Here is a 26,390-nt window from a genome sequence, read left to right as displayed (position 1 = left end):
GACAAAGAAATAATGACTAAAACCGTATCAATCAACAACAAACGAAGAACAGAGGCAGGACCGGGGGTAGTTTCTCGGCTGACAATAAACACGCTATCGCCCCTACCCATTGGATAGATATTTTATTATTATACCAAAGCAGAATAATTCCTCTTCCGACAAAAAAAAAAAAAAAAAAACCCAAACAAATCGTTCCGTCATAATGTTGGGAACAGCTGCTATAGTTGTGACGTTGAATACGCCGCTGGGCTTTGTATTTGACGTCACAATGCCGATTGCGCGGAAAATCGATCCTGCCGTTGAATAGTTTGAAGACTATCTATATCATCCTAGCGCAGATCTTAGCACAGAACCGATCACACGGCAGAGATACACATATATTGGCGAAAATAGTCGACTTATCATTATCTTTTGATGTAGAGAAAAATACAGTCAGTTAGAATAATATGCGTCTGAGATTGCAATTACCAATCAACATGTACCACCGTATTACAAAAACATGTATATATGCATTTACATTCAATACAAGTAGCCTACAAGAAATATCAGAATTCCTTTAATAAAACAGATTTATGCTACTCTTAAGCTTAACTTATAAAAATGTTTCAGGGAATAAAAGTCCATTTTGTTTCTGAGAGTGTTCATAAGAAAAATCTTATAGATGAAGATGACACTTGAAGTACATGTTAGATCCTATCTTGAAACTGTCCGATAAGTCATGTACTTGATCTCTTATCATGTATGCTTTTATTCAAACATTTGAAATTTTTGAATTTATTTAGAAAGGTTGAAGATTATGAAAATGAAAACAAAGTATGCATATTACATATAGGCCTACACTATATATACAAATCCACTGCATACTGAGCTCTATATCGGATTTATTGAATTTGTGACAGTTCATACATTACATATTTTGACACCACCCCTGGAATATTATGCAATGACTCAGTGTCTAGATATGATTGGTGAACCTTTTCCTAATCCATGTGATTATTTAGTATAAAGGAAAAGTATGAAACTACAAGTAGAAAACCTATCCATTTCTTATTCAATGACATTTTCCTTGAAAACTGGCCAAAAATCGTCCTTTGACATGCTCCCCTGAAAAAGAATTGCCGATGACCCATACTTTTTTTCTTATAATTAGTAAGCTTATTGTCTTTTTAAAATCATCCTTTAATTTGGTATAAGACAGATTATTTTATTGGCATATTAAATAATTTCATTTAATTGACGAAAGACTTTAGTGTTATTAGGTCTTACACATCGTGAATAGGTGTACAAATTAACATTTCTACAATTGTACTTTGGTACGACTTATCTAAGGAAAGCACGCTACTTCCTTTTCCAATTTATGCCGAAGTGGTTACAGCATACGCTCATAGCTTTTTCCTATCCAGCTGTCATCTGATCGTTAATCATCAAAAAATGCCACCCATTCGTAACCGTTTGGTTACCAGAAGCCGCAAGGAACGCGAGCAGAATTTTAGTTCACCCGCAAGAGGACGCGGACGAAGGCGCCAACCCCATATGCAACAAGCCCCGCAGACCACACCAACGAGGGCCATCATCAATGTGGCCGGTGCCAGTATTGAAACAGATACCCACTACCAGACCGGGGACGAAGCCGGACAGCCCGGTATCAATACTGAGCCAATAGTGCCAGAGAGCGGTGAGTCAAATATTATACTCCCTCAAATCGACCATATCCAAACAGTAAATTTCGATGGCCCAAATTTCGACATCCACGAGTACCAACCGTGTGTGACTACTCGCACTTTTGACCCGATCAGTTCACACTTACCCCAGAAAATTAAGAGTAAAATCTGGGAGGGCCAGTTTATCGATTTATCCCTCCTTTTAAAATCCGCCCCGGAATTGGTCGACCACGTGGACACACAAGGTCAAATACAAATACGTAACGGCACCATGTGCTTGGTTAAGCAAAAGTTAAACACCTTTTTATCCATTGAAAAATGGACTTCTGCATTCATTGTATTCATCAGTATTATGCTTGAAAAATATACAACCAGATCGCAGGAATTATTGAAATACATGCGGGACATACGCATTGCGGCATCCCGATCTCCTGGGTGGTTTAAATACGACGAACAATTTCGTCTACTTAAGGTAGCCAACCCTCACTCTCCTTGGGGTCAGATAAATAGTGAGTTGTGGTTATTGTATATCCCAAACAACAGCCCATCACAGGTCCCAGATAAGTTTAGCGAGCAAGGCAAAGTTATTTCAACTGCTAACCCAGCAACACAAAACCATTTAACTTCCAATTATACTAGTGCTACTCAATATTGCCATTATTATAATGCAGGTAAAGCATGCAGGTTTTACCCAAATTGAAGTGCAATGTGCCTTTAGTTTAGCTTATTTTGCTTTGCTCAGGGTAGGGGAATGCACGTTCACAGGTGATAATACTAACTCACATTTTATTCGATTTCAAGGAATTGAGATTCAGCCTCACATGAATCAAGTCAAAGTTACGATCCCACATTCAAAAACCCAACAAACAGGCAGGCAAGCAACACTTATTATTCAAGGTCAACCACATTCTACCTTGTGCCCTGTTAGAATCATTACAGAATTCTTAAAAGTCAGACCACATACACCAGCCACTCACATTTTCTTAGTTCACAGTGACACTGCACCCCTTACAAGATTCCAATTTAATGCAGTATTACAAAAAAGCACTTAAAAATTCATACACAGCAGGTTACTATGGCACATATAGTTTTAGAATCGGTAGGGCTTCAGATATGGCATTACAAGGGGTCCCTTACGAGGATTTTCAAAAACCAGGCAGGTGGAGATCACCTGTTTTCTTAAAGTACATTCGAATTGCATAATCAGTAGATCCACATAAGAATTACACATTTTGAAACATTTTCCACTTATACTAACCCAACCAAAGAATTGTAGGTCCCCTGAAAAAAAAAATATATGGATTCTAGGATCATCTATACCTTATTGGGCTGGACAGTTTGCCAGATCAACCCACCTAGGGAAAGATCTTGATTTACCAGTCGACATCCGCTGGCATGCCAGAAGAGGGATGCAGTGGCACGAATTAATACCCAGAGATCATGAAACTTCTTATAAACATTATTCACCACCAAAAAATTATCATAATTCATCTAGGTTCTAATGACCTCGTAACAGAGGGTCTTACTAGTAAAAAGTTTGTTGAAGAAATAACATGTAGCTTGCTTAGTATAATGCACTTTTACCAAACACTAAGTTGGTATGGTCTTCAATACTCCCCCGTTTATATTGGCATGGAGCACCATTAAAAACTGGACACAAGATCGACAAAAACCCCAAGAAAATCAATAAACATCAAAATTCATTGCAGAACTAGGGGGAGGTGTTATTTGGCATGACATATATCAGTACACAATATTAATTGTTTCGTTATGATGGAACACATCTTTCAGACGAGGGCAATAGGGTCTTTTTAGACAACTATAGGTCAGGCCTGCTTAATATATTAATACATAAAATTGCTAGGTTGGGTTGCATGGTTTTTTGTGTGGAGGAACATCATATCGATGTCTGTGGCGGGTCTGAGGGAATATAATTGGGAAGTTTTCAGACTTGTCCGGCCTATTGTTTCCCCCCGTCTGCCACCTAAGGCAGAGGGCGTTTGTTTGTAGAAAGGAAATTCTACATGTGTATGTGTTTGAAAATTGTGTTGTTCTTGATTGGGGTCACTCAAGTCGGTCAGTCTTGGTGCCCACTCCACCTCTATACACAGGAGGGGAGGCTTAGTCCTGGAGTACATGGAATAGTACTAACAACCATGTGCAATCTCTGGGAAACGGGGTAAACGGATAATCTGAAAACTCTTCCAGTCCCAAATGGGTGGTATGTTCATAGTTTGGGATTTTCGGTACTGGTGCTCAACGCCAGGCCACCGGTTTGCCCGTTATACTTACAAGGCTAGGTTGGTATGCCGGATATTCCCTCGGACCCTTGGGTTAATACAGTGCGGCCATTTATGTTCCATTACCCCTTTTGGAAATGTTTAATTGTCATATTGTGAGATTTGTTTGCTTATTGATTCAATAAATGTGAAAAATTAAAAGTTGTGTTGTGACTGTCATCATGGAAATGGTTACAGAACTTGACTAGGTACAGGTATAGGTAAACTAGTCGAGGATTGCAAGTGTGTTGACCTTGAATGTTCAATTAAAACTCTATTGTAGAATTTTTAAAATTTTAACTTTTATATTGCACATTGGAAATTTCCCTATATTTCCTTTGCAATTTTGACTACCTCATAGTCAACTTTTGAAACGCCCCCCGGTGAAAATTAAATACGATTTTCATTTGGTTTTTTCATTGATTTTAACTCATTAATGCATGCTTTACCTTATATCAAAATTTGAATAAAATCTCTATTATAGAAACGAATTAGGTCCGTCACCCTTAAACCAATAAAGAAATTGTTAAAAATAAAATTATTGTTAGTTTCTAAATGAAATTGAAAGTATATAATAAAAAGGTTATAGACTTTGTATCGGAAATATGACGACCTCGTTTTTTGTCGTGGACGGACCTCGCAAATATATATATATATATATAGATATATATATATATATATATATATATATATATATATATACATGTATATATATATATATATATATATATATATATATATATATATATATGTGTGTGTGTGTGTGTGTGTGTGTGTGTGTCTTCTGTGCAGTTTTTTTATTTATTTGCTCACACAAGATAATTGAAAAGAATAACTCAGAGAAGATAATGTATATGCTTTGAAAGTGTAACTGGACAACTGGACAATATGTGTCATGTTTATGGCATGTGCCATGCTCCTTATTGTGATATTATCTTTATCACATAAATGATAAATTTATATTCATTAGAGTTTACTTTCGGAAGGTCGGTGGTCTCTTCCCAGGCACATCGTATCTGGGTTCTCTCTTCCACCAACAAAAACTGGGCGCCACCAGATAACTGAAAAATTGTTGAGTGTGGCGGAAAACATCAAAACAAACATGTACATTTTTATTTCACTCTATCGTCAACCTTCCAGAATACCGTAATCACTTCATTCCATACCTGTCGTGCAATCGCATCCTTCCAGGGTCATATTTACTTTACATTCTGCTGAGCACAACGTTGGGATAAGCCGGAAGTAAGATCCATATAGAGGAGGCGAAAAAGTGTACGCAATTGAAGTTGCAATCTGTGTGGAAAAAAGGAGAGGTGTCAATTTATGTATATTTTCTCAATTTTTGCTTTAGATTTAGGCACCAAAATATTTTCTTGTAAAGATTGAACGTTGATTAACCTGACTTTCCCAAAGAACACCATCAAAGCTGGATAACACACTAAAGGAACTTAGACTTCCGGTGTTTGTCAGAGAAACAAACTTGTGGGATCTCGGAAATGTTATCTGAAAAAGAAAATCGATGAAACACTTGTAGAAGTAGCACAATTAAGAACATTGTATTTGATTTCCAGGACACAACAATTCCAGGTAAATCATGTTTAATTTTTTTTTCAAAATTGATATTACTTCATTTATGAGGAAGACGGTGATCCTATGAAATACAACGTAAGTAGCATACATCCTCCCTGGTAAACATAAACATCATAAGGTTCAAATAAAAGCATACACAAAATTCAGAGGAATTTGTTAAAAGAGGCTTTGCCAAATGGTGTCATAAATATCGACAGAATGAACAATTAGGGTTCAATGACGTCGTCAAGGCGCATTCTATTGATAAATACCAATCATTGAACCATCGATCTAACTAAACGGCTTAACACGAGGCCTCATCGGGTACAACACTCATCTAAGCCAATTTGGTTCTGTTGTTCTACAGAAGATCTTTATCCCAAAGGAAAACAATTGAATCCATCTTATGATCCACCTTAGCCAAACGGGATGTTGACTTAAGCCGACTAGAATCCACACAACATAGGTATGCTCTACATTCTCCTATATTAATGCATCATCTAAACTTTATCCCCAGTTTTAGTCCCATTCTAATCACTAGGGTCATATCATTAGCTCACATGAGCTATAAGGTCAATTGAGCTTTTCTGATCACCTGTTGTCCGTCGTCCGTCTATATGTCCGTATGTCCATACATTTTCAACATATTTGACTTCTTCAAAATCACAGGGCCAATTTTAATCAAACTTGCCATAATGCATCATAGGAAAGGGGATTCACAATTGTTCAAATGAATGACCACATCCCTTTCACAGTATTCACTTTTAAGGAATAGTGAAAATATGGTGGCTATTTTAAGAATCTTCTCGAGCATCACTGGAACAAGAAAGACAAAACTTACATGAAAGCTTTCTATAAGAAGGTAGATTCAAAATTGTTCAAATCATGGGTCCCGGATAGAACCACAATAGGGTATCAAAGTTTTAAGTGAGGATATATAGGAAAAAATCTTTTAAATTCGTTTGAAGAACAACAGCAGGTTGTATCAAAATGCAAGCATCTTCAAGTAATGCAGATTGAAGTCTGCTTAAATGATGGTCGCCGGCGGTAAGGTTTGTCTTACAGCATGGAAAACAATGGTGCTTTATTGCAAATTTGGTTGAAATGCTGGAAAAGAATTTTTAAAAAATAGTAAAATTTACGGAGAGATGGACGACGATCAGCATATGATCAGAAAATCCTGATGAGCTAAACAACGAAGACAGCGAGTGCATGGCAACGTCAAAATGGAATGGAGAGAGCGACAGCTCAGATAATGTCGTAAATGGATTTGATTTTCAATCGACTAAATCGATTACGATGACTTCAGATCAGATGAATACAGCAAGACTGAACAAAAACAGTAGAGTACATTTGTAATTGAACAGTCTAACAAATGTCACGTTTTTCGCAGTCGTACGAATGTCATGGGGGTTTTTTTCGCCAGAATTTCTGGACGTTCTTAGCATTCTTGCTCCCTTGCTTCTTCTTTCACTGAGCACACATTTGTTCCAGTGTCCTATTTCTCAACACCCATAGCAGGAACCCCGTTCTACTGTGTTTCTTTCTGGGTTGGTATCTCGGGACATTCTAGAGCCCATTTGCCGACACACGAAGTATGAATAGGTACTAGTTTTGTTCAGTCTTGGATGGCTCTACAACAACTATGCTTTATTTGCATCATTCAGTCTTAAAGCATTATTCATTCAAAATCAATCAAACGCACGTGCATTTCCTGGTCAGTAACTTTCACTATGTCGTCTCAGCATATACATACAGTAGAATTTTCAACTCCATTAATTAAGAAATGAAACTTATAATTTTTTTTCCTGAGGCATGTATATTGTACGGAAAATTGGACGGAAAATTTCATCGATGTGCGTTTCTGTCCAATTTGTCGTTTGATGCATGTAGTTTCTTATCATTTAATTATGTCTTTTATAGAAATACAAATAGGTTCTCTCATCAGGAAGCTTTAAATATCGTTTTGAAATGGGACGTACCGTAGGAAAACATGTACATGTACGTAACAAAGAAAACAACAACAAAATTGAATGTGCATTCAAGTGACGTCGAGTTACTGTGCAGAATTAAATGAATCAGACGCCAAATTAAACCTCTTGGATTGTTGATTTTAATGCCAGATCTGTGTCTTTTGATTGAAAAAAGTCAAACGAATACATTTCGTTTACAATGCTTGTGAGCAAATTCTCGTTCTATAAATAGCACAAAACTTGAAACGGAGAAGACGCATTCCAGAGAAAAGTATTCCAGATAAACGCCAGACGAATATTTTTAAAACTAAGAAATCAAACGAATTTTTCATCCAATAAGCATCGTTGTTAAGTCATCACTTAAAAAGTTATTAAATGATTTGGAACAAAACAAAATTATAAAAATTTACATGCGCGATATCAGTGATTCTAACGACGCCATTAAATGAAGCGTGGCAATATGTACTTATCTCACAAGTTTCAGACCATTTTATTAAGAAAAAATTGTTATAAATGTTGTAACATACACTCTAAATTCAATAAAGAAAATAAACATCTCGCTTTCTTTGGTTAAAAAAGTAGGATAAATATTTGAAAATGGTATAGGTCTATTACGATCGAGTCATATTCCCCGTAGAAGAATCATTGAAAATGTGTAAGAGCCTGGAATATGTGATCATTTCCGCGAGAATTTACTTTCAAACATTGACGTCATTGAGAGAGGGAACGTCGTATAACCTGGACATTTTTTCATCCTCGACCAGTTTGTTGTGTTTTTCGCATTCAGATATGTTAATGAAAAATTATTTTACAGTCGTATAAACAATTCAGTGAGCTGTATCACATTTCCTTTCCATGTTTTAAATAATTATGTGTAGGAATAATTCTACGCACGATTTTCCTGTTAGCCCCTACAAGAATTTGTTGTTTATGTTTATGTGCCTGTAGTATAACCAACCTAGATAGACGGGTCAACTAAGTGCACTTTTAGGGTCAACAGAGTGCACTGAGCTTGGAAAGCGCTATGACGTCATAATATGAGCTAAGCGGGAAGCGCGTACCGAGCTAAGGGTGTACCATGCTGAGCTGGGGCGCTTTGAACCAAACTTCCACCAGAGTTCGTTTGCTCATAAACCAAACTCTTCCATTTAGGCATTATGGGATACCGATTTCTTAGGCCGCGTATACTGTGACGTCACTGTAGAATGACGAAAAACATAACGTCAAACGTAAACAACTTTCAAAACAAGAACATAAACATCAAGTTCATTACTTTACACAGTAATTTGAACAGAGTCTCCCTACTTTTTAATGATCTTTTGATCATTCTATGTTTAAAATAAAATCCATACTTTTATAATATGATTACGGTGTGACCGTTGGGGCGAGCGCAGCATATCTGAATACATTTTCAAAAAATTTATATTGAAAACAAGGAAAACTGATCTGGTTCACTGTCAATACGTAGGATTACTGTCTTGCTCTTCTCGCCAATGTAGGAACCAGTTTTGCGGGAAATGCAACGAGTGTGTTGTGACGTAGCCTGGTAGTTGTGACGTGACTGTTTACATTTCTTTAGACAATATTTTAAAAAGAAAAAGAAAGGGGGAAGAATATGATTTTCATCCTTTCCTTTCAAATAAGAAAGGTTTGTAATACTTCAAAGATTTTTTTAAATTATTATTTTACGAATCGAACCATCCGCCATTTTGTACGGGGGACTTCTGGGATTGGCGTCAAAAAATAATTCTTGTTAGAGGTTGAGATTTAGCTCGGATTATTTCCCGCGTTCTAGTCATTAGAGCTCGCAGTACGAGCCAGCGCTCCGCGCTGGCTCGCTGCGCTCGCTATTAATGCTCTTAATGTCAATATCTTCAAACTTTTAACTACGACCTACTTCTTTAGTGTCATTTGCCTGCGTGATAATCGCGGACTCACAATATACAAATCTGTATATGAAGATGATTTAGGGCGACCTAGGAGAGAGAAACACACTTCTAGATATATATCAGTATAGAATATAGATTGTGTATTAGATCTCTAAGTAACTTTCCGATAAAACACAATAAACCTATTCTAGTCAGTAGATGAATAGATTAATTTATATATATATATATATATATATATATATATATATATATATATATATGATATTGTCTTTTCATTGTTTTTAACAGGGTTGTTAAGGGGGGGGGGGAGGGGTGTTAGCCTATCCGACTATAGATCTATCTCTGCACGTAAAAATAACCAAGTTTGTATGTAATAATAAGAGGAGGCAGACCCATTGTTGCTAGGAGCCCGATGATTGTTTTTGTGCTCATTATATATATATATGATATATATATATATAGTTTGTAAATAAAGAATTCGGTATTTGATACAGTAAATACATCCAATAATAAAAGTCAAGAAACACAAAACTCGAATAACATTTCACTGTTAGCGCTTTCGGCTTTAATGCCTCTTCAGACAGTTATAAATAGTCTGAAGAGGCATTAAAGCCGAAAGCGCTAACAGTGAAATGTTATTCGAGTTTTGTGTTTCTTGACTTTTATTATTGGATATATATATATATATATATATATATATATATATATATATATATATATATATAAGCACTGAAAAGGCCACGACACTGTTGGTTATTTAAAACTCGAATTTTCGACGCAACCCGCGTCTTTATCAAGAGACATATATTACATAAACAAATAACACGTAAAAACGACAAATATCGATAAACTACATTGATGACAAGAGTGATACACTGTTGTACTGAGTGATAAAAATGGTGGTGGTTTCGTTGTAAAGCGTGTTTACTGACTATGGTTTAAAGAGTTTGTACCATGGTCGGGTCGGGATGAAAATAAAATTATTCTTGAAAATTACAGAAATCAGATAAATTTAGAGGGAAAACTTACAAAACAATGTGATTATGGAGTAAAATGGTGGGAAGATAATGATATGGACTGATTAAGTTCAAAACAATATTAGGTAGGCCGTACCATTGAAGATTCGGATATGGTGAACAGCGAAAAATAATGATTGCCAGAAGAACACGATCAAACAACAAACAAGGTCTACTGTTTATTCACAAATGAAAGTGTACATTAAATCTATTAAATGTTCATTAATGTTTTAAATATTATGTGGTATTCAACAGTCGCTTGTCTTTTTCCTTTTTCCGCTAAAGTGTAATCGATGTCGGATGACAGAAACTTACGGGAGTTTTTATCCCCCTCCCCCTAACTAATTGAATTTAAATTTTCATCCGAGATTGATCGCGTCCCTTAGGGCAGTTATGTTTATTTCAAAGTTCGTTGCTATTTCTGTGCTTTATATAAAGACATTTCAAATACAATGTGCATTTTGTATGATCCTCTAAAATTTACGATAAATAACTGTATCCCATTTCCATTCTCAATGATCGTGTGCCAGCGTGGCGAGAATTCCATCGTCATCGAAAACAAGTTTTGTCTTGAATAGATAGCCGGGCGGTCTAGCGCGCTGGTCGCATGCTGCTAGGAGATGTGGTTCCGCAGGTCGTGAGCCCAAGACAAGAAAGAGTAACTACTAGATATTACATCAAATCATTATACTATGCGCAAGTGTTTACTTACATTGATTTTTATTATTCATATTATCAATATTTTATTATCATTATTATTACCCATAAATTACTCCCCAAACCTGAATTTGAAAAAGAAAAGCAAAATTACTTTACTTACTTAGTTTTATAAAAGTTTTTAATACAAAACGCTTGCTCAAATGATGAAGATACAAAATAACTGAAACTTTTAACCCTAATGGCTTTCCATACTTTCTTTTTTAACAAACGTAATTCCCCCTTGTAAATTGACACTAATTCTTTAAGATTTCATTTATAATTGATTATTCATAACTTCTAAAGTAAATATTGTGTTTCATAATTAAAATTAATTCAGTAAAGGGTTAAACAAAATATTTTGAAGCTTTGTTTCGAAAGTTTTTCGGGAATGGAAGTCGGCAAAGAATATGAGATGCTGAGCAATATTGTATGTATATAGAAGGTCTTAAAATCACCTTTTTAATACAACTGTTAAGCTGTTTAATCGCGTTTTTTATTACATGCACTTTAGATCGTCGTGTATAACTTTATTCCGATGACTGTCACAGTTAAGTTACTCCCCTTTACGTGTACGGCGTGCCGTAAACTCCACAAAATATCGATGGTTTATTAAAACATTTAAGTCTAAATTTGAAATATTTCCCATTGTCCGATTTTGTCCGATTTTTTGTATGTTGTTAACCACGGGTTTGTTTATTAAATTCCATCGAGTTTGTTTCTGTTGCAATTACTTTGAGGTGATTTGCTAGATTGACTAGACTACAGGAAGCTGAGAAAGTTCTAGAATGATATAAGGTCTGCCGGGGTAATAATGTATTGTAAAGCTGCTTTGAGCAGCTGGAAAAAGCGCTATATAAAACCAATCATTATTACAGTTGGCATTTCCATAAATGCTTTTGGGAGATCAGCCAAAATATGTTCTCTCGTTGGCCATGGTATCAATCCTTTGTAGTGGTCATAAAGGAAGTTGATCCAAGTATTCAAAATTCTTGAAACAGTCATGACCGATACAAAGAACATATCTGTCAAATGTTCATGTCAACTTTATAAGTGTAACATTCTCGAATGGTACGTTAAACAATATAAAATCAATCATTTATGTACATGGTAACTTCAAACTTTTTACAATACCTGGAATACCATATTATGATTTTCCAGAAGATTTTTAATGATTTTCCCTAATAGTATATATTTGTATGTAAAAATTGATCCCTTATTGTCACCTCATCTTACTCCCGGGGCCATGATTTTAACAAACTTGAATCTACACTATATCAGGAAGCTTTCATGTAAATTTCCATTTTCCTGGCCCGGTACTTTTTGAGAAGAAGATTTTTAAGATTTTCCCTATATATTTGTATGCAAAACTTTGATCCCTCCTTGTGGTCCCATCCTATCCCCGGAGGCCATGATTTTTACAAACTTGAATCTGCACTATGTTAGAAAGTTTTCATGAAAATTTCCATTTTCCTGGGCCGGTAGTTTTTGAGAAGAATTTTTTAAAAGATTTTCCCTATATGTTTGTATGCAAAACTTTGATCCCCCTTGTGGCCTCATCCTACCCCCGGGGGCCATGATTTTAATAAACTTTAATCTGCACTATGTCAGAAAGCTTTCATGTAAATATCAGCTTTTCTGGCTCAGTTGTTCTTGAGAAGAAGATGTTTAAAGATTTTCCCTATATATTTGTATGTAAAACTTTGATCCCCTATTGTGGCCCCATCCGACCCCCGGTGGCCATGATTTTAACAAACTTGAATCTGTACTATGTCAGGAAGCTTTCATGTAGATATCAGCTTTTCTGGTCCAGTGGTTCTTGAGAAGAAGATTTTTAAATGACCCCACTCTATTTTTGTGATTGTCTCCCCTTTGAAAGGGACATGGCCTTTCATTTGAACAAACTTAAAAGCTCTTTGCACAAGGATGATTTTGGCCAAGTTTGGTTGAAATTGGCCCAGTGGTTCTGAAGAAGAAGTCGTAAATGTAAAAAGTTTACAGACAGACGGACAGACGACGGACAACAGGCGATCAGAAAAGCTCACTTGAGCTTTCAGCGCAGGTGAGCTAAAAATGGTTGCCATCACTTTCACAGTAAATATGCCCCTTTAAATTTATAATGTAGTATTACTTAAGAAATAAGATATCATTTTTTAATGTTGTTGGGATATGACATGAATTTGGTCACGTGATCAAATCCTATAACGCCCGAAGGGCGTTATAGTAGATTTCATCACGTACCAACTTCATGTCATATCCCAATAACATTCAAAAATGATATTTTATTTCTTATATTTATATTTTGTATTTCGATTTGTGTTCTTACCGAGCTTCCATGATTATGTAGCAGATGACCAAAATAACGATCGTAGAACACAAAATATAGTTCGTTAGAGTTTTATCGAATAAAAAAATTAGGAACAATATAAAAGAGAATATAAGATAGAGATATTTAATTGAAAATGTTAAAAAAAAAAAAAAAAAAGGACGAAACATGTGTAAAATAAAGGTAATTTAGAGCGTAAAGTTAACTGAAATGACGACAAGAAAAGCGGAGTAAACTACATCCGTGATGTGATTTGGTCGCGATCAGCGATGGAGAAACTGGCGTCGGTCTAGCTTACTAAGTTGAAAACGCTTGTTGATCACATATTTTGACAAAAATTCAAAGGATCTGAGAGGATTGATGGTGGATATGATGGGTCAAGTTAACGTTAAGCTCTTAGTAAGGTTTTTGGAAAGAAACAACGGTATGTTCATCGTTAGGACTCGCGGTAAACGTAGCCATGCAGGGGACGATTCAAGACAGTAGGACAGATTTAGACAAAGTGCAGGTAGGTTGCGTCTTTTATTTACCTTCAGTGTGTGTAAAATAAAATAAAAACGAACTGACGGAGTTTTTGTTCACTTGAGAAATTTCTGTTGTAGGATTTTAATGAAGACTCGCACCGGTACCCTGACATGAACGTCTAAATTTTTCGAGCCTCGAAACCAGCCTCGCTTATGATCATGCCGAGCCATATCCGTGATGGAAGTTGCCAGGAAACAACAGGTTAAATTATCATCATAAAGTAAATAGGCTTATAACTCTGTCTACATGTCTTCGCTTCCAATATCATAGAACTTTATAAAATCGTTATGCAGAAGTTGAAGACGGTATTTAAAACTGTATAAAATGAAACAACAGAATGATATGTTTAATGTTTCTCTTTTATAAATTGATGAAATTCTTGTTTGTTTACAAAATAAAATCTGTATAAATATCCTGCTGCGTTTGTTTGTGTTATGATGTCATTACAGTGGCGGATCCAGGTTTTACGAGGGGTGTGTGTGAAAGTCAAGTATTAGCCAAAATACTCAGCCATTTTGGGTGCCAATCTGGAATTTTACTCACATTATTTCTATTATTTAAATTTGTGGCGAGAGTGGGGGGGGGGGGGGGGTCTAAATCCCCCACTGCATTGCATAAGCAAGAAGCCAGGTGAAAATACAGGAACTGACTTTTGAAGCGGTGATTGTATTCATACGCAAGAACAAACTGATCACGTGGCCAAATTCATGTCATACGAAATTGAACATCGATTTCATTAGTACTGTCATATAAGGAAGTGCATTGGCAAATGTAAATATCATGCTTTATATGTCAGCTTGAGTAGATCACCTAACTAGTAATGCAAAGGTCCTAGGTTTGATACTCAATTGTGTTGAAGATTTTTCTCACCTTCTTTCCTACAGTAAAATCCCATTTATATAGCTTACTGCAGTACATATCAGCTGATTTTACATTTTTATTTGCCACAACCAGGAACTGTCAAAATATGTTAACTCTACTAGACTAAATCAAACCTGAGAAGTTTGTAGAAACAAAATAGAATGCAAGTGAATTGTACCTGAAATGTCACGGAAAATTATTTTTTATTTAGAAACGTGTATGTCTTTAATTGAAACTTACCATTCTTGGTTAAAGAGTATTTATTTATGTTTTGGAAAGAAGCCAATTTCATTACAAGGGGAATGGGTAATGAAGAAATACTAAAGTTGACATTGGGGTCATTTGAAATCTTTTTCTTAATATGGGCTCTTGGGTTATAAATTATTAAAATTAGAAATTGTAGGTGATACTTGCTGATATCTTCCCAGATATGGTGTTACTGTAGATAACTATACAATAAAATCAGTATTATCACAAGTTTACAGTTTATTTAACTAACAATTATGTTGCATGTATTTTTCAAGCCTTATGAAATTTGATTGCAGTCTAATGGCAATTGTTTAAATAAATGTAATACTATCATTTTTTAGGTTTATGGGTACAATGCTGTAATGGCCTGAAAAATCTTTTGTGAAACCGAGAAATGCTCATCTTCCATTGCCATGATTGTGTGAAAGGACAAGCAGAGGAATGATTCAAAAATATATGACAGGACTGAGAATCCAACCCAGGACCCGTAGTCTGATACTCTACCCAATGACCAATCCATGCTGATTGTCCATCTGCTACATTGATGTCATCTTACATATTTATTTATTCATTTATTTCATATGGACATTTGACAGTAAAATTTAAAAAAAATGTTTGATATTCACCAAAAATAAAATTTGTTACAATACATGTTTAAGAAATTTAGTACATGCATTGTTATACATACAATTATGTACATGTAATTATATTTGTTAATATATAAATTTTTAGATGAATTTTCATGTTGTTATTGATATTGACATGTATTACTTCCATTTCGAGAATGATTTTAACATCTTGATATTAAAAAGAATACAATATATACTAGTTCTAATTGTAATGGGGACCGTTACATATGTTCCCCAAACCTCCCACAATTCAAAAGTGATGTCCTTGTGAGTCTATAGCAAAAAATCATTTTATTGTAGCCTTTAATTACATGTAGTGCGTTCAATATGGTCAATTTATTACCAAGAAATGGGAAAAAAAAGTTGCACGTGCATACACGCGCACGTGTGTATGATTCCGCATTTTTGTTGATGTCGTTCAACAGGCATTTGTATCATGTACCCACAGTATGAATTTCATAACGTTTCCACCAAATATAAGGAAGTTATAGCGATTTTAAAATCGTCCAATCAGAATTCAGCACACGTGCATACACGTGCTGAGCAGTAATTCTAACCACAGCAATTTGTATAAGGAGTACCAAGATACATGTACATCTAAACCCCTAATATCAATAGAATGTGATGAAAAACAAAAACGTTATCGACCTTTAAAACTTGTGACCGGAAGTGAATTTTGAAATAGTGGTGCAGGGTTCTTTTGAGATGGATAATGTCAATAATATCTGTAAATATCGTATTAAATGGTTGATAAATAAACGAGATATACGAGGACAAAGAAAGACCGTTTTTTTAAAGTTTTTCTCTGAAAACCGGAAGTTGCTGGTTAAACTTCCGGTAAATCTAATATTTTCTGAAACGCCGAAAGAGACCTAACTAATCTATGTAAGTTTTGTTTCAAAAGCATAATTTTGAAATTTGACGTTTCTTTTGTTCACTTCCGGTGACGGCCAGAAGTGACGGATGGCAAAAATAATACCTTATTGCACAGCTACAATTCATAATCTATCATCCCTAAAAGTTTGAAGACTCAATCTTTAACTGTTTATGAGAAAACGCCCGGACAAAATATCATTTGAAAAACGGAAATTCGGCCGTAACTTGTGACAGGAAGTGACTTTTGAAATAGTGTTAGAGGGTTCTCTTAAGATGGATAATCTCATTAAAATCTGTAAATATCGTATTAAAAGTTTAATAAATAAACGAGATATACGAGGACAAACAAAGACCATTTTTTCGAAGTTTTTCTTTAAAAACCGGAAGTTACTGTTTAAACTTCCGGTAAGACTAACATTTTCTGAAACGCCGAAAGATATCTAATTAATATATGCAAGTTTTGTGTCAAAAGCATTAGTTTGAAATTTGACGTTTCTTTTGTTCAGTTCCGGTGACGGCCGGAAGTGACGGATGGCAATGATAATACTCTATTGCATAGCTACAAGTCACCATCTATCATCCCTGAAAGTCTGAAGTCTCAATCTTTAACCATTTATGAGAAAACGCCCGGACAAAATGTCATTTGAAAAACGGAAATTCAGCCGTAACTTGCGACCGGAAGTGATTTTTGCAAAACCAAAGAAAAACTTTCTAGACAATTCTATTTTACATCTTTCCTGAAAGTTTCATGAAAATCTATCAAGCCGTTTTAGAGAAATCGCGTGCACAAAATCGGTAAGAAAAAGAACAATAATAACGAGCTATAACTGTGTTGGGATGCCAACACAAATGTCTCCGAACACCTCCCCTTGTCAGAAATGATTTTTGATGCCAGATCAGGATTCTCAAATAACCCTAGAAACTAAATTTGGTTGAAATCCGACGGACTTGATTTTTTTTCCGCCATTTTCTTCAATGGCGGCCATTTTGAAACATTTGAAAATTGATTGGAAGGAAATACTGATGCTAGAAATGAATTGTGGACCCTCCATTTACCCCAGAACCCAAATGTTGTTGAGATTTTAACACTTTCAAATATTTCGGTATATGGCGGCCATTTTGAAAATAGTGGCTCAAAAAAAATTGATGGTGGAAATGGACTTGGGGTCACTAAATTACCCTAGAAATAGAATTTGGTTGAAATCCGACAACCTTGAGTTTTTGACGTTTTTTGGCCGCCATCTTGAAACGGCGGCCATTTTGAAAATTTGAAACGTTGAATGCACCCCTCCTAGTGACCCCCTATCAGCTCACAAAGTTTGAAGTGGATCTGTTGAAGCACTTTCACAAAATCGGTCGGACAAATTTCTCACTAAAGAAGAGGAATAATAAGAATAAGAAGAAAATAATAATAATAATAAGAAACGGAGCAAAAACAATATGTCTCCGACACTTTGTGTTCGGAGACATAATAATAATAGAGGAAAAGAAACATAAGAATCACTATAAGGTCTTCCGTTGAGACGGAAGACCTTAATAAGAAACAGTAGAATCACTATAAGGTCTTCCGTGAAGAACGGAAGACCTTAATAATAGAGGAAAAGAAACATAAGAATCACTATAAGGTCTTCCGTTGAGACGGAAGTTCTTAACTAGAAATGATCTCGTTGCGAGCAACGAATAGGTCTTCCGTCCAATTCCTGACGAGATAGGATCTTGACTGGGAGAATTCAATTTGTGAAGAATGACTATACATAAAACAAATAAACACGTTCATGTAAGACATGATCTATCAATTATGAACAATTCCGGTTTTGTTTCATTCACTTTCGAGTATCTCGGGAGTCCATAAAACGACTAAAAATTCCACATAGACCGCGTAGGAACCCACACTAAAAATCTCCATGAAAAATACTGAGTTTTCGGACAACTTCTGGTTTCGAAAAACCAACTTCCGGTGGAAGTGGTATGACTTTTTAACTCTAATAAATAATGTTATGAGCATTAGAATTTAGAAAAATGAAAAATTACATATTTTTAAGGTACTTCCGGTGGATGACGAAAGTGACGGCAACAAAATTGAAACACGTATGTCACATCTACACGTCATAATCTAACATTCCTGAAAGTTTCAAGACTCAATCTTTGATTATTTATGAGAAAACGCCTGGAGAAAAAAACCCCGGAAATCGTAGACATTTAACGAACGGAAGTGAATTGGAAAAAACAATAATTCACTATACTCTAAAGTTGGATAATGTCAATTATACATGTGAATATCCTATCACACACTTGATTTATAAGCGAGAGATATAATTGCAATGAAGTAACCATTTTTCGAGATTTTTCTCTAAAAACCGAAAGTTGCTGGTTAAACTTCCGGTAAGTCTAACATTTTCTGAAATGCCGAAAGAGACCTAATTAATATATGCAAGTTTTGATTCAAAAGTATACATTTGAAATTTGACATTTCTTTTGTTCACTTCCGGTGACGGCCGGAAGTGACGGAACGCAATGATAAACCTTATTACAGAGCTACAAGTCACCATCTATCATCCCTGAAAGTTTGAAGACTCAATCTTTAACCGTTTATGAGAAAACGGCCGGACAAAATGTCATTTGAAAAACGGAAATTCGGCGGCAACTTGCAACCGGAAGTGCATTTTGAAATAGTGTTAAAGGTTACCCTAGATGTGAATAATGTCAATAATATCTGTAAATATCGTATTAAAAACTTGATAAATAGACGAGGTATTAGAGGACAAAGAAAACCCATTTTTTCGAAGTTTTTCTCTAAAAACCTGAAGTTCCTGGTTAAACTTCCGGTAAGTCTAACATTTTCTGAATCGCCTAAAGAGACCTAATTAATCTATGCAAGTTTTGTTTTAAAAGCATAAATTTGAAATTTGACGTTTCTTTTCTTCACTTCCGGTAACGACCAGAAGTGACGGATCGCAATGATAAACCTTATTACAAAGCTACAAGTCACCCTCTATCATCCCTGAAAGTCTCAAGACTCAATCTTCAACAATTTTTGAGAAAACGGCCGGACAAAATGTCATTTGAAAAACGGAAATTCAGCCGTAACTCGCGACCGGAAGTGAATTTTGAAATAATATGAAAGGGTACCCTAGAGATGGATAATGTCAATAATATCTGTAAATATCGTATTAAAAACTTGATCAATAAGCGAGATATACGAAGACAAACAAAAACCAATTTTTCGAAGTTTTTCTCTAAAAACCGGAAGTTGCTGGTTAAACTTCCGGTAATTCTAACATATTCTGAAACGCCTAAAGAGACTTTATTAATCTATGCAAGATTTGTTTCAAAAGCATAAATTTGAAATTTGACGTTTCTTTTATTCACTTCCTGTGACGACCGAAAGTGACGAATCGCATTGATAAACCTTATTACAAAGGTACAGGTCACCATCTATCATCCCTGAAAGTTTCAAGACTCAATCTTTAACCGTTTATGAAAAAACGTCTGGACAAAATGCCGTTTTAAAAACGGAAAATCGTACGTAACTTACAACCGGAAGTGAATGTTCAAAAATTGAAACAGATGTATAAACTTCAGGTGAAAACGCATCACCCAGAAAATTTGGAGCAAATCGATCAAGCCATCTCTGAGAAATGCTCTGCACAAAATCAGTAAGGAAAAAAAAAAGAATAAAAATGATAAAAAGAAAAGTGAAAAATCAACAATAGAATAATAGAAGGTTCTTCCGCTGAAGACGGAAGACCCTAATAATAAGAAAAGTGAAAAAAAAAACCAATAGAATAATAAAAGGTTCTTCCGCTGAAGACGGAAGACCCTAATAATGATAAACAGTACAATCACTATAACTTAATAATAAGAAACTTAATAATAAGAAACGGAGCAAAAACAATATGTCTCCAACACTATGAGTTCGGAGACATAGAAAGAAACAGAGTAAAAACAATATGTTCCCAAACTTTGTTTGGGGAACATAATAAATCTTAAATAGTTGTCAACAAAGTTGCCTGGTGGGTTAAATTTTGTAAAGAGGAGCATTAGTACATGTGTCGGATTAATGTGAGAATGAACTTTTATCAAAGAGATTTTTGCAAAATGGGGGGAAAACTACAACAAAATATGTATGTTGAAGGCATCATCCTTGGAGTTTGGTAATATATGCTGCAAAGACTTTTACCTTGCTGGTCACATATAAAGGTCAATTACATACAAATCGTGAATGTTAGAAAGATTCATAGATGATTATCAATGTAGGTTTGACTCATGTAGGATTATAGTTAATAGGAAATGGCACTCTGAAAGATTGAAAGTTTATACATGACTACACTAGTAGGCATCACAATTGCTCTCTTAAACAAATTACACAAAATTGTATTCTTAGAATGAAATGCATATCTTTAAAGAAATATTTATTTAGAGGCTCATTTCCCTGTTGTATTACAATGTAACAAATAGTTATTTTGACTACCAGTATTTGCTTATGACCACAAAGTAAAGATCACCTATCTATCAAGTAGAAATAGTTTTTCTACAGCTGTCGATCACCATGTATTCTTGTACATGACACAGCGACTGTCTTCTTTTCAAATCTAAAACATTGCATGTTTGATTGCATAATATATACATTAATTCCACCATGTTTGGAAAATTAAAAAAAATGTATTTCCATGAAAGATAAATGGCATATATATATATATATATTAAAATATACTGCATGACTAAAATAAAAAGTTTCCCAATATTTCTAAAGGCAAGGTTAGACCCGCCCAGTCTGATTAAAATCAAACCCTTCGATTTAAAAAAAAACTTTGCTAGATATACGGACAGTCGCTGCTTGGGAGCACGCAGCGACTGTCCGTGTACCGAGCGAAGTTTTTTTCAAATCGAAGGGTTTGATTTTAATCAGACTGAGATCCGCCACAAGGTAAAATAGATCGGGCTCAAAATTTTGAGAATTGTCACACAATTGCAGATAATCTCAAAGAAAACAAAAATCTGGATAAATACCATTAATTTGTGTATCACTAACCAGCTTATATGCATCTAGAGGGTTTGCAAGGTCTATATGCAAGAAATTTTCGATAAAATTGACAAGTCGCCATTTCCTTTGTTTATTCTTAAAGTTAAGATCAGCTTACGTGTACTAGTATAGCACACGTAGAGTTACGCTTATTTCTTACGTAAATCTACGTCTACGACTGTTAGTGAATATCGTCCCACACGTAAACGTAAGTTACGTCTAGATTTACTCTACGTTTACGTCTACGAACTTTAGTAAATATGGGCCCAGGGGAGGGAGCTTTTGACTTCCATTTGAAAGGTAGCCTATTCGGTTTGAATCCTAACTACGGTACGACGTTGGATTTTGATTCAAAATTTATTAAGACATGTTGTTCAAACTTCAAAGATTCATAGTGACAGAGGGGTATTCGGGGGAATTTGCACACGAAAAAGGATGAAATTGTACTCAGTTGTCTGAAACTCACCACTCTCCACATAACGGAGCTTTTAAACAATAGAATGACGTTGCAGGGGGATTTTCAAAGGACCAAGAAATTTAAGTCCTTCGCGATACAAAAGGTATTTGATACTTCTAAGTTTAAAATTTCGAATACCCATTTATTACAAGCCGCGTAAGAGTGCGATCTGTTTTGATACGTGTTTTCAAACTGCATGTGTTTCTGCGGAGTTGGTGCTTTCATTTCTCCGGGATTGATGTGAATGTATTTTCTAATTAATGTATGTACATATATGAACTTAACAAGGGATTGAAGTTATTGTTAATATTAGCCTTCGAGTTGTATAATCTCTAAATATAAACCAAGCATAGGTGGCAGGGGACAGTTTCTTTGGTTTTGAAACATGTGGATAAGGGGTATACACCAAAGTCAGATTATGACAGACTAATGAAAAATCACATTTCCCTTTTATGTCAATACTTGTATTTCGTATTAGTGTAGTTAATAAATTATGGCCCTAAATTACATGTAATCTATAAATACTGGTGCTGGTGCACAAAACATGCTCTGAGCAGGTTCCTCTTTTTTGCTTTGATTTTCCCTCATTTGGGCTAATCCGCACCACCCCCACACCATCACAGTACCAAACATGGGGATTTAGACACTGTGCACAATCAAGAACCTTATCTGCCCTTCTCAAAAATCTACCTCTCATATGGGGCCATCCACCTTCCCTCACAGCTACAGACCTTTTGCTAGACCCTGCATGTTTTCACCAGAATTTCTTCAGCAACTGATCACGTGTCTTAGTTTCGTATTTGCACCCATCTATATGCTAGGAATCATGGTGACACCTACATGTTGTATATCAACATTTTTATTAAGCACTCAGCTACATTTGACATGCATCCTAAAATATTTGTGTACATTTTTACACATGTAATATCACTTCAAATATGGGGTATTTCCATTTTTTGAAAAAGTTGACCGGGCCTATAGTGCGAAACTGTCCCCTGCTACCATAGTAATAAATTAGAGTTGTCAATTTGTACTGCATTTGTTTCGGGTTCAATTTATTCCATTAGTAACTATTTATCTATTGATTCATTCATGAAATGAAAAAGGTGGCTCAACTGTGGATGATCGGGCAACAATCATCCGACTTGATTTTTTTTTTTTGCGTCACCGATACTCATCGGTGCTACTAAAAATCAATGTGACTGCTAAATGTGACCCAGGTATTAAAGTGTTCCAACTGCTGTAAAGCAGATGTGCTAGCACTTATTTATTTAGTGTAACATTTTCTTTTCGATACATTCATAAGTAGTAGTAACTCCTATGTCTGTGATACATGTATCATCAAAACAAATAGTAGTGAAATATTTGCAAGGATGAAAAAAGTCATTTCGGATGACTGTTGGTAGACCACCAGCCATCGTTTTACCCAATTTGGACTGGTATTTTTCGTTGTCCGACCATTTTTTAGTCCCCTACCGACTAAGTCGGAGGGGACTTAAGGTTTGCGCTCCGTCTGTCCGTCAGTCCAGTTTTCCGCACTTTTTTCTCTGTTCTTGTAGATATTTATTTTATATTTGGTATGTGGCTTTGCCATAACAAGTTACAGATCAAATTCGAACTTCGTCTCGGTCCGTTGATTTTTCACTTAGTTATGGCCCTTGAAAACTGATAGAAAAATGGCATGAATAATCAGTTTTCCAAACTTTTTTTGATTGTGCTTGCAGATATTCATTTGATATTAGGTACATTGCTTTGTCAAAACAAGTTACAGATCAAGTTTCAATTTCGTCTCAGTCTGATGATTTTTCACTTAGTTATGGCCCTTGAACTTAGAAAAATAGCATGAATTATAAGTTTTCCGGACTTTTTTTGGTTGTGCTTGCAGATATTCATTTGATATTAGGTACACTGCTTTGTCATAACAAGTTACAGATCAAGTTTGAATTTCATCTTGGTCCGTTGATTTTCCATTAAGTTATGGCCCTTGGACTTGGAAAAATAGCATGAATTGTTAGTTTACATCCAAGTTTCTTATCTCTGTAGATAAAAATTAAGAATACTACACTCATTAAAACTTCTACATGTAGCATAGTAATACTACAATATAGCTAAATTATTCATGATCATCTACATGTCACAGTTTATTGACTTGGTTAAAGACCTAAACCTAATTATAAATTTGTCTTTTTTCTTGGTCTAGTCTCTACTCGAATTTCCAACCATTCCTATCCTGGTTCCCCAATTTTCCCTTTTACCATAACCTACATATTATTATGGTACAGTGATTTTTGCAACCGGTAGGAGACTATGTTTTGCCATGCAATACTCTCAGAATGCTTGGTGGGTTTTTTTTTTTTTTTGGTTTTTGTTGTTGTTGTTGTTGATCGGGCCAAGTTATGAGATTTCCTCTCACCGTTCACCCACTTTTTATTAGGTTTTAATGATCGGTATCAATCGCAAGATAAAAACCTTTCCAGTAAGTTTGAAAAAGTAATGAGAACATAAAAGGCAGCCGAAGGATTTGTACATCAATTGAACATCAAATTGTCAATGAACTCACCATTCCTCAAAACAAATCCAAAGGTTTCTTTCTATCTCTAAATCTCAAAATTCTTTTGTTTGATATACTTAACAGTAATTTATTCCCATTTATAAGGTTAGTAAGACGAACAGTAAGTAAAATAACGATCAAAATCAACGGCGAAAGTAAAACCAATATAATGCTTTTTTATCTTATCGTTTCGATATCTTAAAAAATCTGATTTACCTGTACAAATGATTTGGTATCATTGACTTCAGGGCTCCAATATCCACTTTTACTTGTTTTGATTTTCGAAGCGCTGTGCTTTGTACTTGACGCACTGAACGCATCATCCGTTAAGTTGTTTATTATATCCACATTACACACTGCTTTTGTAGTTGGTATGAAAGACAAACCTACAGAAATGAATGTGTATTTGACAAAAATAGTTTTTGCATGCATAATTTAAACATAAGTACTTCATTAAAATTTTATTTTAAATCATAGTCATATAGATATATACGCAATTAATATAATTCTGTCGTTGATGATCCTTGTACACACGCACATGCGCATGCACGCACACATGATATGTGTGTGTATGTGTGATATTTTCCAACAACACATATAATATGGTCAAATACATGTATACAAAACAGAAAATATAAAGATTAGCATGTTGTATAATACTGTACATGTATAGTACACAGTTAACAATGCACACAGGTTGCTGAAAACAGGAGAGTAATGCGCAATACAATCAATCAAAAACACATAAAACAAAAGCAGGCTTGATTGCATCGCAGGTTTAAGAATATCCTAATCTAGGACTAGTCTTTTCATCAATTGAATATTAGTTATTCCTTAACATCGTTACTACAAGTACTAAGAAACTTAATTAACAAGAAAGTGTCACAAGATTAAATTTCTGCTGGTACTGTAGTATGAAATTCCGCAAGTGGTCATGAGAAAATACACGAAATCTATGTAATTTAGATACATTGATCTAAGTTTAATATCATGAAAGATGATGTTCTAAGAAAAGGATATGTTCTGTGGATTTTTTTGTTTGTAAAATTGACGATGACGTTAGGTAACTAATAAACAATAAATATAAAATGTTTCTTGAATATTAAATTAAAAATACTTGATAAAATGTAAGAAATATTAATATTCTTAAACGATTAAAATATAACAGATTAAAAACAATTAGACGTAACTTACATAAATACAAACTGATAAAACTCCAAACAGAAAAATTCATCTTTATCCAACGCTAAGTCATATCACTGCTCTTGTCGTCAAATACAGTTCAGATAAATGTCCCTTACTTGAAAACGTTGGAACTTCCATCCAGATCGATACTCTAAAACGTTTGCCGAGGGATAGCAAATAACCTATAAACGATTTTGTTTACAAAATTGAAAGTTTGAAAGGAGAAAAATCGAACTATCTGCAACATGATGAAATATTGTTAATTTGGTTTTAGGAACTCGGATTGATATTTTTCCTGAACAATAGACCATTTCTGTAGGTGAGTATGTACATACACTTTAAAGTGTCTTTGAATTATTTGGAATTATGGTTTACCATTATAAAATCTTGATTATTCCCTAAAGAACCTTTTAAAAATAGTCAGCCATCGTACGTATTTTGCTTATTATTGAAGAAAAACACTTCCGATGCATGAAGCTAGGTTTATGAAAAAATCAAAGAAAGACTGATTTCTGGATCATTTAACATAGCCACATCTTGTACCTGTTTTGTATCTTGCCTATCTGATCTGATTGGAACATATTTTATTATCCGGATGTTATAGCAAAAGAATTGGGCACACGTT

The 26,390-nt window shown here is 35.0% G+C and overlaps 1 protein-coding gene across 1 annotated transcript in view; it reads right to left on the bottom strand.

Moving 5' to 3' along the window:
* The window catches only part of LOC125669026 (uncharacterized), a 143,020-nt gene extending 117,159 nt beyond the window's left edge, over positions 1-25,861 (bottom strand). Inside the window, exons 1-4 of the mRNA XM_056161390.1 lie at positions 25,775-25,861; positions 24,797-24,966; positions 5,339-5,443; positions 5,107-5,233 (exon numbers count right to left, since the gene is read on the bottom strand). Of these exons, the coding sequence (XP_056017365.1) occupies positions 5,107-5,233; positions 5,339-5,443; positions 24,797-24,966; positions 25,775-25,814 (442 nt within the window). The 5' untranslated portion in view covers positions 25,815-25,861. The remainder of the gene's footprint in view (positions 1-5,106; positions 5,234-5,338; positions 5,444-24,796; positions 24,967-25,774) is intronic.
* Positions 25,862-26,390: the final 529 nt, after the last annotated feature.

Source organism: Ostrea edulis, chromosome 4 (genome assembly GCF_947568905.1).
Source record: "Ostrea edulis chromosome 4, xbOstEdul1.1, whole genome shotgun sequence".
In the NCBI taxonomy this organism is placed as follows: Eukaryota; Metazoa; Mollusca; class Bivalvia; order Ostreida; family Ostreidae; genus Ostrea; species Ostrea edulis.
This window is presented reverse-complemented; position numbering and strand designations above follow the sequence as displayed.